Source organism: Grus americana, chromosome 8 (genome assembly GCF_028858705.1).
Source record: "Grus americana isolate bGruAme1 chromosome 8, bGruAme1.mat, whole genome shotgun sequence".
Taxonomy (NCBI): domain Eukaryota; kingdom Metazoa; phylum Chordata; class Aves; order Gruiformes; family Gruidae; genus Grus; species Grus americana.
The window spans coordinates 3589124-3604377 of NC_072859.1; the positions used below are offsets into that span (position 1 = coordinate 3589124).

General features: G+C 40.5%; 1 protein-coding gene across 4 annotated transcripts in view; it reads right to left on the reverse strand.

Annotated features, from left to right (window-relative positions):
* Positions 1-15254, reverse strand: part of HMCN1 (hemicentin 1) — a 204855-nt gene that overhangs the window by 146368 nt on the left and 43233 nt on the right. For all 4 annotated transcript variants that reach the window (XM_054833523.1, XM_054833524.1, XM_054833525.1 and 1 more), the window contains exons 5-6: positions 4588-4759; positions 2801-2907 (exon numbers count right to left, since the gene is read on the reverse strand). In XM_054833523.1, coding sequence (XP_054689498.1) covers positions 2801-2907; positions 4588-4759 — 279 coding nt within the window. The remainder of the gene's footprint in view (positions 1-2800; positions 2908-4587; positions 4760-15254) is intronic.

Genomic DNA, 15254 nt, shown 5'->3' on the forward strand with positions numbered 1-15254 from the left:
ACTTTTTGCACTTCCAGGTGACAAGTACAATAAGCTGTTTGCTCAAACCTAATTAAGACCTGGTTTGCTCATAAAAGTTAAAAGTACTTAAAATATTTCAATTATATTCAAGATCTTTTTTTTTTTTAACCTGAAATACATAAATTGGACTCTTTTGTTCTCCACAGAAGTGGAGACAGCACTATGCTAAGCTTAGAAAAAACAAAAACCTTAAGAACCCGCACGGCAAGAACAGCCTGATGCCTGGGACTGGTTTGTGTCTAGCTGAGCGCGCTGGCCCGCTTCCACCGGAGCCACTTGGCAGTTTGCATCATGCCGAGCGCCAGCCTCGGCTTTAGGAGAGCTTGTTAGCTCTGGAGGGTGTCACGCTTTGAGCCTGTAAGAGTGGCAAGTTCTTCTCTCGGCAATTCCTGGAATCTAGAAATTTGGGCAACACAGTGCTGGCATACACAAGTGGTTCCACACAGCTCAGCTCCCATCCAGAAAGGCTTCAGCTCAGCAACGGCCATGCAGGGCCAGGGAGGGATCATGCAGGGCTTTTGCTTTTTCTGTGTCCCTCTGTCACAGGGCACTGAATGTTTACTAGGCTGCATGCTTAACCCACGAGACTCCAAGAAGCTACAAAGTTCAATACTAAGACACTGACTGTAGGAAAAGTTCTCTCAGTACCCAACATGTCTGATGTTATTAAGTCCATCAGGACCCAAACCTTTCTGGTTTTTGTTTGTTTGTTTTTTCCTCCGCCCCAGACCACCAGGGTGTCTCTGTACCAGGTTTTCCAGCATTGCTGGTCCTGGCACCATAGACAGACATTCAAACAATTCTCCGTAGAGCTGCTGAGCTCTACATGCTTTTCTAGTTCCAGTTCTGCAGCAGTATCAAAAGTTTCCTGCAGCATTGTATGTGAATTCATAATCCTTTTCAAACTACTTCTGCGCTTACAGTGCGGACAACACACAGCATGCATCCATTCCGCACACCTCATTGTGGACTTGTCTATAAAGGTATCTTACATGGGTGACTTCCCCTCCAAAAATGACACTGTAGCATTTACACTTCTAGAATAGAATAGTTCACTTGGAAAGGACCTATACAAGTATGATTGTTTCCACACCCATTTAGGAAAGCTGGGATCATGCTGCTTTACCTACAGAAGGAAGTATATGACAATAAGAAAAAGCATGAGTCAGTTTAGACCATGGTTACGCAACAGAGTTGAGAAGATGATGTAAAAACTTACAGTTCGTTATACCTCCCTTCCTCTCCCCCACTCCAAACACATACATCACAACACGCTGCCCCCTACGAACCAGCTTAAGGTACAGATTAGACTTTATTTGTTTGAAGATAATCTGCCCACAAAACATAGTTACATAGTCCGCTTTCTGCATACAGTTAGGCCTTGCCCAGGTTTTAAGGTGTGGTAGTAGGGTGTCATTGTGAGCTAACAGATTTGAAGTGTTGTGAAACATCAGCATCTAACTATGAAAACTATGTTGGGGCTGGTTCTTCAGTTTATATAAATACTATCTTATCCATAGCACAAGCCTTAAAGTTTTAACATTTCATTCACATTTGGTGCAATTGCACTTTGAGCAGTTGATTACAATGATATAATGAACACGTCATAAAACAAAATAACAAATAGATACATTTCCCTAACTCTAGCCAAGTCCTAAGCTTCAGCTTCCAGTTTACCACATTATAGTAAGAGTGCTCTTGCTCATCCCTACTCCCTGTTATGGTTTCAGGTAAGCAGTGTGGGGCCTGATGTACTGTGTTAACTCGAATCTCTGCTGAATTAGGAGTTAAGGCTAATCTAAGCAATCCACTTTCTGTTCCTGATTTACCCCTATTTTATACATACGTTTATTGATCTATGAACGGTAAAGATTTTAGCCACACTGGCTTCAGTGGCTCTTTTGTGTAGCAAGGTCCTAAGTGCTGTGGGAGGTTATAACATTTACACATCTCATTCCCCACACACCTCACAGCCATGGCGTGGCACTCACTGGCCACATGTGGCCAACACCAAATGTTTAAACTAGCACTGTCACCCAGACACAGTCCCACAGAACCATAGTTGTAAGCTGCCCTTTCATCACTAAGCCATTTTGTTCTTTCATTTCAGAAGCAAGTATGTAAATGGATCATTATGTAGGAGCTGGTTGCTTGTGACAGTCAGTTCCAAGAAGACCATTTCAGCAGAGTCTTCATGATCCTTTCTTGGTTGGTCATTATTGCTAATCATACTGATCTTAACACTTCCAAATCCTTTAGGGTCCATTCTGTAACTGTACGTGCTAGGATAGCACTCGCTCACATGAACAAATATACTTACATTCTGCACTATTTAAATAACATACTGATAAGGAGTATGAATTAAATGTATATTTATTGACTTTGTGAACCTGCTAATGAAATCTCTGGCCTGCAAAGTGCATGTCATCTCCCTCTCCCAGTCCCCCAAACATGCTGTGCACAGCAAAGCCCCTCTGTGCCCACGCTCTCTACAGAGAGTATCTGCTCACTAGACTCCTGGTGCCCACCTCATCCTTTTTCCATCCAAAGGAAAAGGATGACCTAAGGATTAGACTTCATATAGTAACGTCTAATACGTTATCATCTTGGTAAGAATTTTGTACTAGTGCCTTCAGAATATGTCACAACACATATGTCAGAAAGGACATTTATTATAACACAATCTATGAGTATTTATGATAAATAACATAGTAAATCATTAAACAATCCCCTTATAAGCCATAGGACAAGTCATACATGATTTCTGCAGTAACTTTACCTTAATTGTCCATGTTCCAGGCTCTGGATCTTTAACATTTACTACCTTTGCAGAGTTGTGGATATTCAGCAATTCATTCAGTCCTGATCCTTTACTGATCTGCTTGCCTAAAAAACCAGAGAGTAAATACAATATTGTTCTTCTGTACTGATGTATTTTTGATATTTGACTTACTCGTTATTTAGCAGTGGAATTTACAACAGTCAAAATTCCCTGAAATTCTTTGCCAGAATACTAAAAATGCTCATTTATTTTCACTCTTTTCATTCACTTGGGAAATTTAATGCAGACTGCAACAATACAGAATGGTGGGAAACCCAGAAATTGTGAGTAAAATAAGTTCTCTTGGTTACAGAAAACACTCAGCTCTCAGTGAAAAGAAGCAGTGTAGAAGCACACTCCCTCGAAGGAGATCTTGGAACAGACTTACCCTAACCAACCTGCCAGCCCACTCACCCTTCCATCCTCTAGACCCATTTCAAGCAGGATAAACTCCACAAGACACTGAGATAAGCCAGGTTCTCCTGACAGAGGGGCATTAGGATGTGACTAAGGGTGGGAATGTATACGAGATCCTTACAGGGAATTTAGCCTGTTAGACATCACGGACATCAATAAAAGAGTGCAAGTTTTCATACTGCACCATGGCACACTTTTTACGTACACCTATGCATACAAATATATGGATGGCTGTATGCAGGAACCAGTTCTCTACGGAGAAGCATTTTGCTCCCTCAAGGCTATGAAGTACCATCGGCACTAAAACCACATCTGCCTCTTCCAGAGCACTAAAGGGAAAGGTGAAGTTGAGAATGGGATGTCCCAGTGTCGACTCTTAAGAGCTTATTAGACATGCCTTCACAAACTTCAGTGAAACTATGTGGATTTAGATGCATGGAGCTGACCTACAAAAAAGGAAAACATATAGATGGGGTCAAAGCTTCAGCTAAGCCTGAAGTTGCGCCCAGGATTGTGTGTTACCATGGTTTGAAGAGACACTGAGCAAATTTCTTTCCTGTAAACAAAGAACAATGCCTTAGTGGGGGACAGACCAGATTATATCACAGAGAACCCATCCTGTGCATAAAATACTTCCAAGATACTAGAATTTCAGCTATATCCTTAGCCAAAAGTCATTCAGAGAATACAAAACATGATCTGAATTTACTTCTGCAGTGCTGTTCCAGGTTCCTAAGGCATCAACATAACAACGAACAGTAGATTTGTTCAAAAAAGCTTTAATTAGAAATCAGCATCCAAATCTGCCTTTGCATTCCCCATCACACACTGTTCAGCTAAGGCGGGCACATGAGACGGGGTTTGATTCTCAATGCTCTCATAGTTCAAAGAATCCACACCTCGGTTTACCTTTTCCACATAAAAACCAACCATCGTGTACAGCCCCTAAATGGTCGTTCAGTGACTACATAGTACATAAAAACAAAACAAGCGTCCAGAAATTTGGAATGCAAGGACAAACAGTAAGAAAGTAGATGTGGGTGAGATCAAGTGGTCAGAATAGGGAGAATTTCCAGTTTCCTTCGAGTCATAAAAATGGAACATTGGGAACAATGTAAATATCAGAAATGCATATATCCAAAGATTCTGTATTTTAAGAAGAAAATAAAATTTTAAAGTATCCTGAAATCCTGATACTGCTTTTCAAAATGTGAGAGACATTTATGAATCACAAATACAGCCTTCCCTATTGGAGACAGTAGAGATGATTTCTTTTTTTTCCATTCACTCTTTTTGCTATCAACAAAAGAAGGTAGGAACTACTTCACCTAATGGATCATGAATTTCAATTGCTGGTGAAAGACCACTCAGGGACACTGTAACCTCTTTCAGACTTGGATCAAAAGGGATCTGCCAAGTATTTACAGCCATGGTCAAATGGTCTGTAGACAAGAGATGCACTTTGGAGGCTTGAACTGCTTCTTCAACCCATTTTAACACCTAGAAGAAAAAATAACAGTTATTATTATACTGTCAACAGTATTTTCTGCTGAAATACTGTCTCTACTGTCTTGTAGAGATTCCATGTTAGCTTCTATTGTAATAGAGCTTCTATTGTAATAGAAGCTCACTACTTTCACCTATGATCCTATGTCTGATGACACACAGCTACCACATCATCCTGAGCAAACACAGTGGGAAAGAACTTGCCTAATACAATCACCCAACTCATCATTTCAACAAAGATATTCTGGAGACAGCACAAACAGGATCTCAACCTGTATAAGGAACACACAAGAGCACAGGAATATGGAAAGAAGAGAAGACCGGACCGCCAGAAATATACAGGAAACAAAGCACCAACATCAAAGCAAAGGTACACTTCAACTTCTACTCCTCAGCTTAAGAATCAATATACACAATATGACAAAACAGCCTGGAAAAAACAAGGCCTAAAACTATATTGTCTTACCAGTGCATTATAAATTCTGAAGTCAATAGGCTTATTTGCCACATCAGGGTAAATATATTTTAATAAATACTAAGAGATATGGAATTTTAATAGAAGATATTACTGAAGCCATGATTAGCTTGATGTTTAGAGGAGTACAGAAACGGACCTGGATACACCTCTACACAACATCCACGCGTACACTTTTAAAAAGGAATTAGGGATACAAGTCTACGCACATTTCTGGTCATCAACTAACTATTAATTGCCTGAAGCAAGAAGGAAAGCCCCCTCATCCAGATGTACTCAGTAATTGCCATCTATAGACTTTTTCAAATCTTTTCCCCCTGAAGCACCTAACACGAATTACTGTGAGGCACAGCATACGGGTCAGAATAGCAGGGAACAACGCTGTACGATAGAAATTCTTGTGACCAAAACCTCAGTTGTGCCTTAGGGAATTATAGTCCTTAACTCTAAATATTTTCAACCAATGATTGTGAAATAGAACAAATTTTTAAGAGAGCAAAGCACAGGTCTACATTATCACCTATTTCAAGAGAAAGTAACAAAGACAGCCAAAATCCAGAGAGAGTCCGAGGTCTCACCTATGTACCTCCAGCTTCCACTGACTCCGGGGCTGAGCACTGTCAGATCACCCAGCAGCAATAACACGACCCAGACTGACAGAAATGGAGTCTGGCAAGCGATGCCACATGTCCCAGAGCACATCGTACAGGGTTTACCTCAGGTTTGTGGTAGGCGAGAAGAGGTGAGATGAGATTTTTCCCAAGCATACCATTAGAATAATACAGGCAGATGCCACTACTCTAAAATTGCTTTATATAACCTGATTTATCCATGTAGTTGGTCTCAGTGCCAAGACGCTGGCAGCAGGGTGGCCGGCACCAGAGTGGAGGTCCTCCGGACACCCACACCAGGGCAGATGTCTCCTGGCAGGGCTGTGGCCCACGGGAGAGACCACAGCAAAGGAGAGGAAGAGCGTGAGGAGGAAGGAGCAGCGGAGAAACCTCTTTGTACTGACCACGGCCCCATCCCCCTGGCACTGCGGGGAGGGAGGAGGAGGCAGGAGTGAAGCTGAGCTCAGGAAAGGGAGAAGGAAAGGTGTTCATACTTGTTTCCCGCTACCTGAATGAGTAATTAAATATCTATTTTAATCAGCAACAAATTAATTTTCCCAAAGTTAGTTTGCCTTGCCCTCAACAGCAATTGGTGATTTCCCCATCTTTATCTCAACCTAGAAGCTTTCTCCCCTCATTCCTCTTATTTTCTCCCCCTGCCTGGCTGCAGGAGTGAGCAGCCGAGTGGGAGCTGAGCTGTTAGCCAAGGTGAACCCCCCGCAATCAAAAAACCCAACCTCCCCCAAAAAACTACACTTGGCCTATCAAAACAAATTATATTACATCACAGAACTGCAGGTGCGGTTTTTTTTTTAACCCCATTGAAGCAACATTGATTTTGTATAACATCACGAATATGTATCTTGGCAATACTGAAACATGATTTTAGGTTACAGTTAACTATGGCTGCATTCAGAAACATCTTTTAAATGTAAAGCAGCTTTCCGTTGTGCCAGTTCAACTGGTCAGGGCAAGAGACCTGAAAACCAACAATAAACTACCCCGGACCCGTCATCCGTCAGCACTGGAGGGCTCAAGAGTAAGTCCTCAGCTCTAGGACCCAACTAACACACTAGCCCAAGAAAGCCTCGTTTCCTTGGCTTGTTGGACATGATTTGCATAAATTCTCCATTTAAAAATGGGTATACCACAGGTTTCTGTGCGAGACAACTTTGTGATAGAACTAGATTCCAGCCTGCCTTAAATAAAAGTATACCTGTTGTTGTATGTTATACTACGAATGGCCAGCAACCTTTGTGCAAATGCACAAGAAGTTTAAACAAGTAAAGGGCATAATTCAAAATACATTTGAAATGGCGGGGGCATGTTCAATAAATTATTATCCCCCCGCTATCAGTAATGCCTCACCTGAGACACGCTGAATGCTCCCAACCAGCACTGACCAGGTAACGCTACCATGTGCCCTCTCCACAAGGGTCTGCATAAGCAAGGTACTTTCAAAAGAACATATAAAAATCACTGGAAAATTAACTCTACTGCTCAAAAGCCCTGAATTAAGGTCACCCAAGAGAGAAATATGGTTTCTGCAACAGCTAGTGACACCAGCTATACAGCAACTCTGTTTACTTTAGACCAGCCTGGAACAAGAATCACAAAATTAGCTGGATCTTTTTGAAGCATTAAGTTTTACCTTTAGAAATTATACATTTAGGTCCAAAAACGCTTCCAAAAGAAATTTCAACCCGCTCTACTCACATTACATTGAGATGAGTATGCCACTTTTTTGCGCGAGGTATTTGGAAAGGTTTCCATTAAATTCCAAGATCTTAACTCCACAGATAAATTTTTAAACAAATTGTAAAATTTAATGAACCTATATGAATTTTCAGAAGAAAGGGATTTTCCAGTCTCGCTTAAACTCCTTTTGAGACACTTAAGCAAAATAAATCAAGTCACAAGGTAAAGCATCGCTGCAGGAGCTTTGCCAATATATATAAGAACTGGAATCACATTGGTATTTACACACAAGATTCCTTCTTAAGCTCAGAAGGGTTAATATTATATACAGAAAAATTTGGTACAATGTCATTGTAACATAGATACGATGGGGTGGACCAAACTGTTATTCCCAAATTACTTTTAGGAAAAAAAGTAACAGTTTTAGCTCCCATGACGCATTTTTGGGGGGTCCTAGCCATTGGTACTTCATCCCCAAACCACAACCATCACCCTGACACGCCTCTTCCTGAGCAGCAGCCGCCACAACCAGCAGGGAGATGGCAACCCACCCATCCAGCACTCCTGGACCGTTCTGTGCTTCCCGCTCGTGCTTGGAAAGAGTCAGAAGGTCCAAGCCTTCAGCAGCATAGCTCACTCGTACTCTACCCTTGTGAGAGAAGGCTCTCTATTATTTGTCCAGTTTTTCTATTAAAACCATTAGTTCACAGTGAAAAGAAGCTAGAAGATACAGACTGAAAGAACACGCAATTCTACCCAGGTCAATCTGTAAGCACTACTGAAGCTTACAAACCATCTCTCCACATTATAAACCAGCACAAGGTGCCTGTTCGAGATTGCTCTAACCCATTTCTGCACTGAATGAGAGGCGACTTAAGTTTGATAGAATTATAATGATGAAATTACTAATTGAGAGCGTACACGCCTACATGGTCCCAGTGATCCCAAAGCACTTTGACAGCAACTGCAACAAGGAAGATGCATCTTGAGAGCAGATTACTGGCCATGACACTATTCCAGCAGCGCTTACCAAGAGAGATAAAACCATGCCTACCAGCAGTCATGCTGATTGTAAAATGCACCCGGAGCCAAGTTAGCATCTTGCCCTTCGTTACCTCCTTGCGGTGCTCAGGTTTTATACATTGTTGTTTATATGTTGTAATTCATGAGTAGAGGCGCATGACGGAATTGTTTCAGAGGTGAAACCAGCATAAAGGATGCCTCTCTTCCCTCCTTGCAACTGCTCGTTCTCCTTCCTAAAATTCACTGCCCCTACTTACTTGTTTCTGTGGTCAGGCCGCAAGCCAGATCATTAGAATCATGAAATCATTAAAAGGATCTGGAATGAAAACAACCCATCAAAGAGGGGGAAAATGTCTTACACCACAGTGACCAAACCTCCATAGCACACAGCTTCAGCAAAAGAAGTTAAAGACAGGTTCTTCCAGCTTTGAAACTGTTTGGTGTTTGTTGTGGTTGTGGGGTTTTTTTCATAATTACATCTCTTAGTCTACTACATCATATTCATTTCCTTACCATATGAAAGCTCGCTTTCATACAGCACAGTTCACTTCAAGCTACTGCAGGACCATGTTACTTCTACAAACCTGGGAGATGAGTGGGAAGGTTCTCCAGTGGGAGAGTTTATCAGCATGCAGCCATTGATTTCAAAACAAAAATCTAATCAAAGCAAATACTTTTATAAGCCCCAGGCACCCTTTTTGGCAGACAGGAGAGCTGAGCCATGGAAATTGTTCCAAATTTGTTCCAAAATTGTTCCAAATTTGTCCCAAAAGCTCACTTTCTTTCAAAGGTAAGTTATACCTTGCGGCCTAGCACTGGAAACACAAGCAACAGTTATTTAATGATGCATAGCAGTCCAGAGTACTTTAAGAGAAGAATGAAGAACACTTTCAAATTAGAAAAGGAATCTTCAGTAAAGAAAGTGAAGTGAATCAAGTCCTCTTCTTTCTCTTGTCAATGACAAAAAAAGTAATTTCAGTTAACCATAGAGTCAATTCAGACAACACTCTGCCACAAAAATACCAACACCAGTTCAAATAGCACTGGGAAAAGAGGAGCCTGCCTTGCACCCCAACTCCTCACAGGTCCCTTGTGAAACAACCAGTATACTTGAAACTGTAGTGCTACTCTGATTCTTTTAAGGAAAGTTGCTGGTCTTTGGACAGAAATGTATCTGGCACAAAAACACCGGTTTCAACTTCTGCTGAGCCACCTTTCTTCAAATCGGACTGTCAGCATCTCTCGGGCATGTTCTGCAGAGACCAGGCATCAACTATTTTTGGGTGTGGAAGGGAACCAACTCTTTAGGTTTTGGTTTCTTTGTTGAAACAATCCAGCATGGGGTTCACTGCATGTGACCGGGCTGGTTTGCGTCCAGGTGAGGACATATCTTACCAGAAACGGGAGCTAAGCCTCCCTGGTTAAATCCAGTCAATAGTTCCTCGCTACCCAATCAAACCAGGTCAAAAGTCTAACCTGAAGGGCACATATTGGCTGTCTCACCGAGTTGGTTAATAACGGAAAACAGGGGTCCAAAGGGTTAGCTTCTGCACTGCTTTGGCAAAGTTAAACTGCAATTGAACTACCACTAAATGATCCAGATCTCTGCATAAAAAAAGAAGTAAGTTTGTATGCATTCACCAGATGACACATTTCAGAAGTTGTAAATCACAGTGATTTGATTGATTTCCAGAGTGGCATACCGAATGTGACTCCTTCTGGCATTTCCCAGTGCAGCTGGGAAAGTTTGTCAATAAAATTACTTTTTAACAGAGAGAGATGACATGTCTGAGACAGAACACTTTGAGCATACAGCTACCACTGCACAACAAATAAAATAGTATTGACATAACTGAAGACCACCAAAACTGATATCACTAGATTCTTTAATAAATCTCAACATAGAGAATTACCTATGTTCTCTTTACAAGAGAAGGGAAGGTAACATTTTCCTCTAGCTCCACCCTTCTCCCTCTGCTCCCATCTTTGACTCTCATTTTACCAATAAGATTGTTCATTCAAAAATTAGTCTAGAGGATTCGGATAGTTTAAGGTTTGAGTTAGCATATGAATGTGAACTTAATGCAATTAATCTCATTTCTTTAAAGCAGTAACACACACTGAAAACCAAAAAAAAAAAAAAATCTATTTTAACATCCTTTTGCTTTCAGAAGGCTTCAAAATGTCAGCCTCAAAGACAAAACTCTCCACCTTGGATTTTTAGATCAATTTAAACCAGCTGAGTTTAAAAACACTGGATGGCTGAGCACACTAAGTTTTGTGGGCCCTGTTGGAACTAGATAATTTGCAAGCAATGACAACAAATTCTGAGGGTGTAAAAATATTTGAACATTTACCAAGATCCAGTCCAAGTCCAGAACAGAGATTGAGCTCAAACTTTATTTTTTTAAATCTTTACCAAGTTGGCTTTGGTTTTTAATGAAAACAGTCTTCCACTATGCAAGAACTTTCTAGACACCTTGACTAATCTGCTAGGTTTGATCGTTTATCTAATGGAATAGATATAAAATTAAAAGACAAGCATTGCCATGGTTTCATCTCAGATGTATAACATGAATTTCAAGAATACTAGGTTTCCATCTGTGTTTCTTACAGAATAAGAATATTTATCTGCTCTTGAAGCACATCATGAGGTTCTTCTGGTTCTGCTTATCTTTTAGTATTAATGACACACACACTTAATTCTGTTATCTTTCCTTATCTTTCTGGGCACATGAAGTAGAAGGTGACAGGGACCAGTCAGCAAAATCCTGTGGATTTTTCCACAGGAGGTAGTGGATTGAACTCTTCCACCCAGTATACCTTTAATGGGAGTTTGGTCTTCCTTCTTTCATTCCAACAGCCGGGTAGTCAGATGAGGACATGACTACAATACCTGCCAGGATTCTAAAAGTACCACCTCCTACTTCTGTAGCTCCTACCATTTGTTACATGGAAAAAAATAATAATCTTAAGAAGAGTTTGCATCTTCTTCCACTTTTGGAATCTATGAAGCAAAAGTAAGTAGGGCTACACAACATTTCTGAAGAGCGGGCATACACATTTTTTATTTTATATATAATATATATAAAGTATATACAAAGTAGTGTGGGGCCAGCTCAGGATCTTCAGGAAAGCCCAACCAACACTGAACATTAGGCACGCGCTTTCAAGGCCACATTATGCCAACTATGTCTGACCTTACTCATATGGAAATGTATTTCCTTATATAAATACATATTGATCTAGTTATATAAAGTATGATTTTTAGACCCTCTGGTTCCTATAATTGTACCCTAAGTTGACAAGGGTTCTGTCTTCAGTCTTGTATTTTCAGTTTGTGCAATTACATTGTGTAACTGCCAAGCTGTCACATTAGCCACGCTCCTTCCCCAGAAGGGGAACACCACCACATTTCTCTCACAGGAGATTTACCTGAACAGGTACAGCAATGAGGTACTTAGATACTACAGCAACTGATAAAATTCCAGTCTATGAAATATATGCAGCCTGGCTGATGACCCTGAGGCTGCTTAGTTCTCTTATAGCAGAATTTGCCCTTAAAATGCATCAGCCCAGGGACCAATCATGTTGTGCAACTGCCATTTCAGAAAAAAGAAAGCAAGAACACACCAGTTTGTAACCCAAGTAGCATCTACTGAGAGCAAGTAAGGGTCTTTAATTCAGAGTGGAACCCAGCTTCAGTTTGTGAGAGTTTTTCAAGTTCAAAAATGAAAATGGAAGGCCACAGGATGACCCAGCTGTCTTAAGTCTGGCAGTAACCTGCTCGTATAGTTCAATTTTTCCCCAGTTCAATAGGCGAGACTGGGAGATCCATTTCCCAACCCTGTCATTCCAAAGAGGTTTGCAATACTGCTCTAACACTGGTTTGGAAGTAGATTTTTTTCTTTTCCCCCCCCTTTGGGACCCTTACAGAAAGCCCTCAAAACAACAGCAGCTTTTGTTGTTCTGCCAAAATGTGACTTGATTAATATTATGAGAGGGGGAAGGGCAAATATAGAAATAATTTATAATGCTTCTCCAGAGAATTTGCTCTTGCAACCTGCCCTGCTGTCAGGTCATTTCTTGGAACGCATACCGAAACCTGGAAAAATCTATGGAGCATGGTCTCTATTCCCATTTGTTTATTCTGGGTCTCAAGAATATTTTTCAGTCAAAGTAACAGGAGTTGAAGTTAACTGTTTCACTGCTTAAGTATATATAGGTTCATACTTCCATCCAAAGAGAAAAATATTCTAATAATGCTTTTAAATATGTGTCTAAAAATATGACTGAGACGGAGCATGTGAAAATTATACTATGAAAATAAATCATGAATTATACATATAAGTACATGTGTAAGAAGACACGACTGAAAAGTTTATTAATGTTGAATCTCAAGCTCTTCAAAGTTAGAAAACACAGGATTTAAGCCTGCCTGCTTGCAGCTGTCTTTGAAACATCCTTTTGCAGTTGTTTTATGACAGTCCTTATGTACATATTATGATTACAGTTTATTTTTTCCAAAGAATCCAAGTTCCATATAAAACAGAGAAAGGTCAGCCGTAACTATTATTTTTTTTTTTTCCCTTCGTTGTTTGGCGTATCTTCAGAGTAGAAGCACACTCTCCAAGGCAGCATTCAGTTGCCTCTGCCATGAAACCATTCCTCCTCCTTCCATGAAAATGCATACTGACTGTTTGGGACGGAGGGAGAAGAGAAGGCAAGAAGCACGGCTGTGCAACAAACTTTAATTCTAAGTTTTTTAATTTTAAGCTTTTGGCTTTGTCACCTTCATGTTATTCTCGTCAAGCAGTGGAGTGGCCTTTTACTTTTTTAACAAAGTGAAGCAAAATTTAAAATTGCTTCCTCACGTAGCACCATCCAAACATACACTCAGTTCATACACGCTACAGATCTTTAACGCTAACCCGAGCCACGTAGGTGTAACTCCTAGGTTGCCATCCTCTGTGAGGACTAACAGCCAGCAGAAATAGGACGCTTTTCTGGTGGGTTTGAGAGACTTCTGTTTGCAGCAAAGCATTCCTGAGCACGAAGAATACCGGACTCTATTCCAGATCCACGTGATCTTACAGACATTAACCTTCGGCACCTTCCCCACAAGAGCGACCCCTTTTGCACCATTCCTTTTAACACGTTCTGTTTTGACTTGTCCTATCCTTATCTTCAGGCCCCTTACCAATCTCCTCTCACTCACATCGTTGCTTTTAGTCACAGGCTTCTCACCCAAATTCCAAACTTCTTTTCCCCCCATCTAGTCTCATCCACCTTTCAATTCACTCAACAACACCTCCTCTTTCCAAAGTCAACACCATGTTTCCAGTCTCCTTCACAGTCATTCTCGGTTCTCCTCCCACCAATGTTCTGTATATGGAACATCTATTTCTACTTAGTTAAAAAAAAATCAGGATGAAAGTTGTATTTTTAAGCAGCCTAGGGAAAATATTCCCTTCTTACAGGAAGGTTAGGATAAGAACAATCCAGTAAGTGTTTCAATACTAAGAGAGATGGAAAACTCCTACTCACTAGCTCAGCTCTTGTGAGCCCCCAGCTTTAGCCTTAATGATCAGTCCAATTCATCAGACACAGTCGTGACTCATTTCTACCACAAAGTGACCTGGAGGCATGATCTGAACCACCAGTGACTGATTAAATCACTGCTCTTGTTAAGCTGTACAAATTCACACTCTGCTGACCATCACCGCTCATCTTAACGCCAGTTCCAGCATCGGCACAAACCTCTGGGCATCAGAATTGTTTACAGGAATTTCCTTACAGTACTCCGTTACAAGGGGAATAAATAAGTGTGGTGTAACATAACTTCAGTTCAAGTCAAAATTAGTACCTTTTGGAAAGACATGAATAAAATTGCGTATGGTCATGAACATACAGAATCTGTTCTTAACAGGAGAATTTAACCTGTGTTCGATGAGTATGCTCAATGCATTTTAATTTTGAGCAATTATTGCTAATTAAGCCCTGAGCGTACAAAAGCAGCCATGGAACCTCACTGCAGCCAAGGAAATCTCACCCTAAAGAAACACCTTTCAACATCCAGATTTAAATGCTTTGCTAACACAAGCATAACAACCTTTCCAAAACATTGGAGATAAAATGAGAATGCTACCATTCTTTCGGACAGAAGGACATTCAGTTTAGAACTAACTCAACAGGATAAAAATCTCAAAACTAGCAACCAGTTTGAAAAATTTCAAACCGAAGACTACTGTAGTTGTAGTTTAGTACGGTAGTATTCACAAGTTGTTAATAGAAATAGAACTTCAAAACCAAACTTTGAATAGTAAGCCTTTCCCTTTTAAGGGCTCTGATCACGAAATACTCTTCCTCCCTTGTAGGCCTGTAATCAGATAATTCATCAAATTTTACCCAATATGATGAAAACATATTGTTATATATTATATATAAACCTATCATGGTTTTTGAGTACAGAGTTACCTCTGGAGATGACAGCGCACCCAATACCTCAAATTAAGGAAAAATCTAGAAGACTTTTAGGAAATAAAAGCAAAAGTTGTGCTTTGGACTTTAAGAATATTCTTATTAATCTAACTCACAGAAACCACGGCAAATCTGACAAAGATACAACCTTCCTCTTATTCTGTTAGAAGAACTTCATTCAGCAAATAATCGGACATACTGA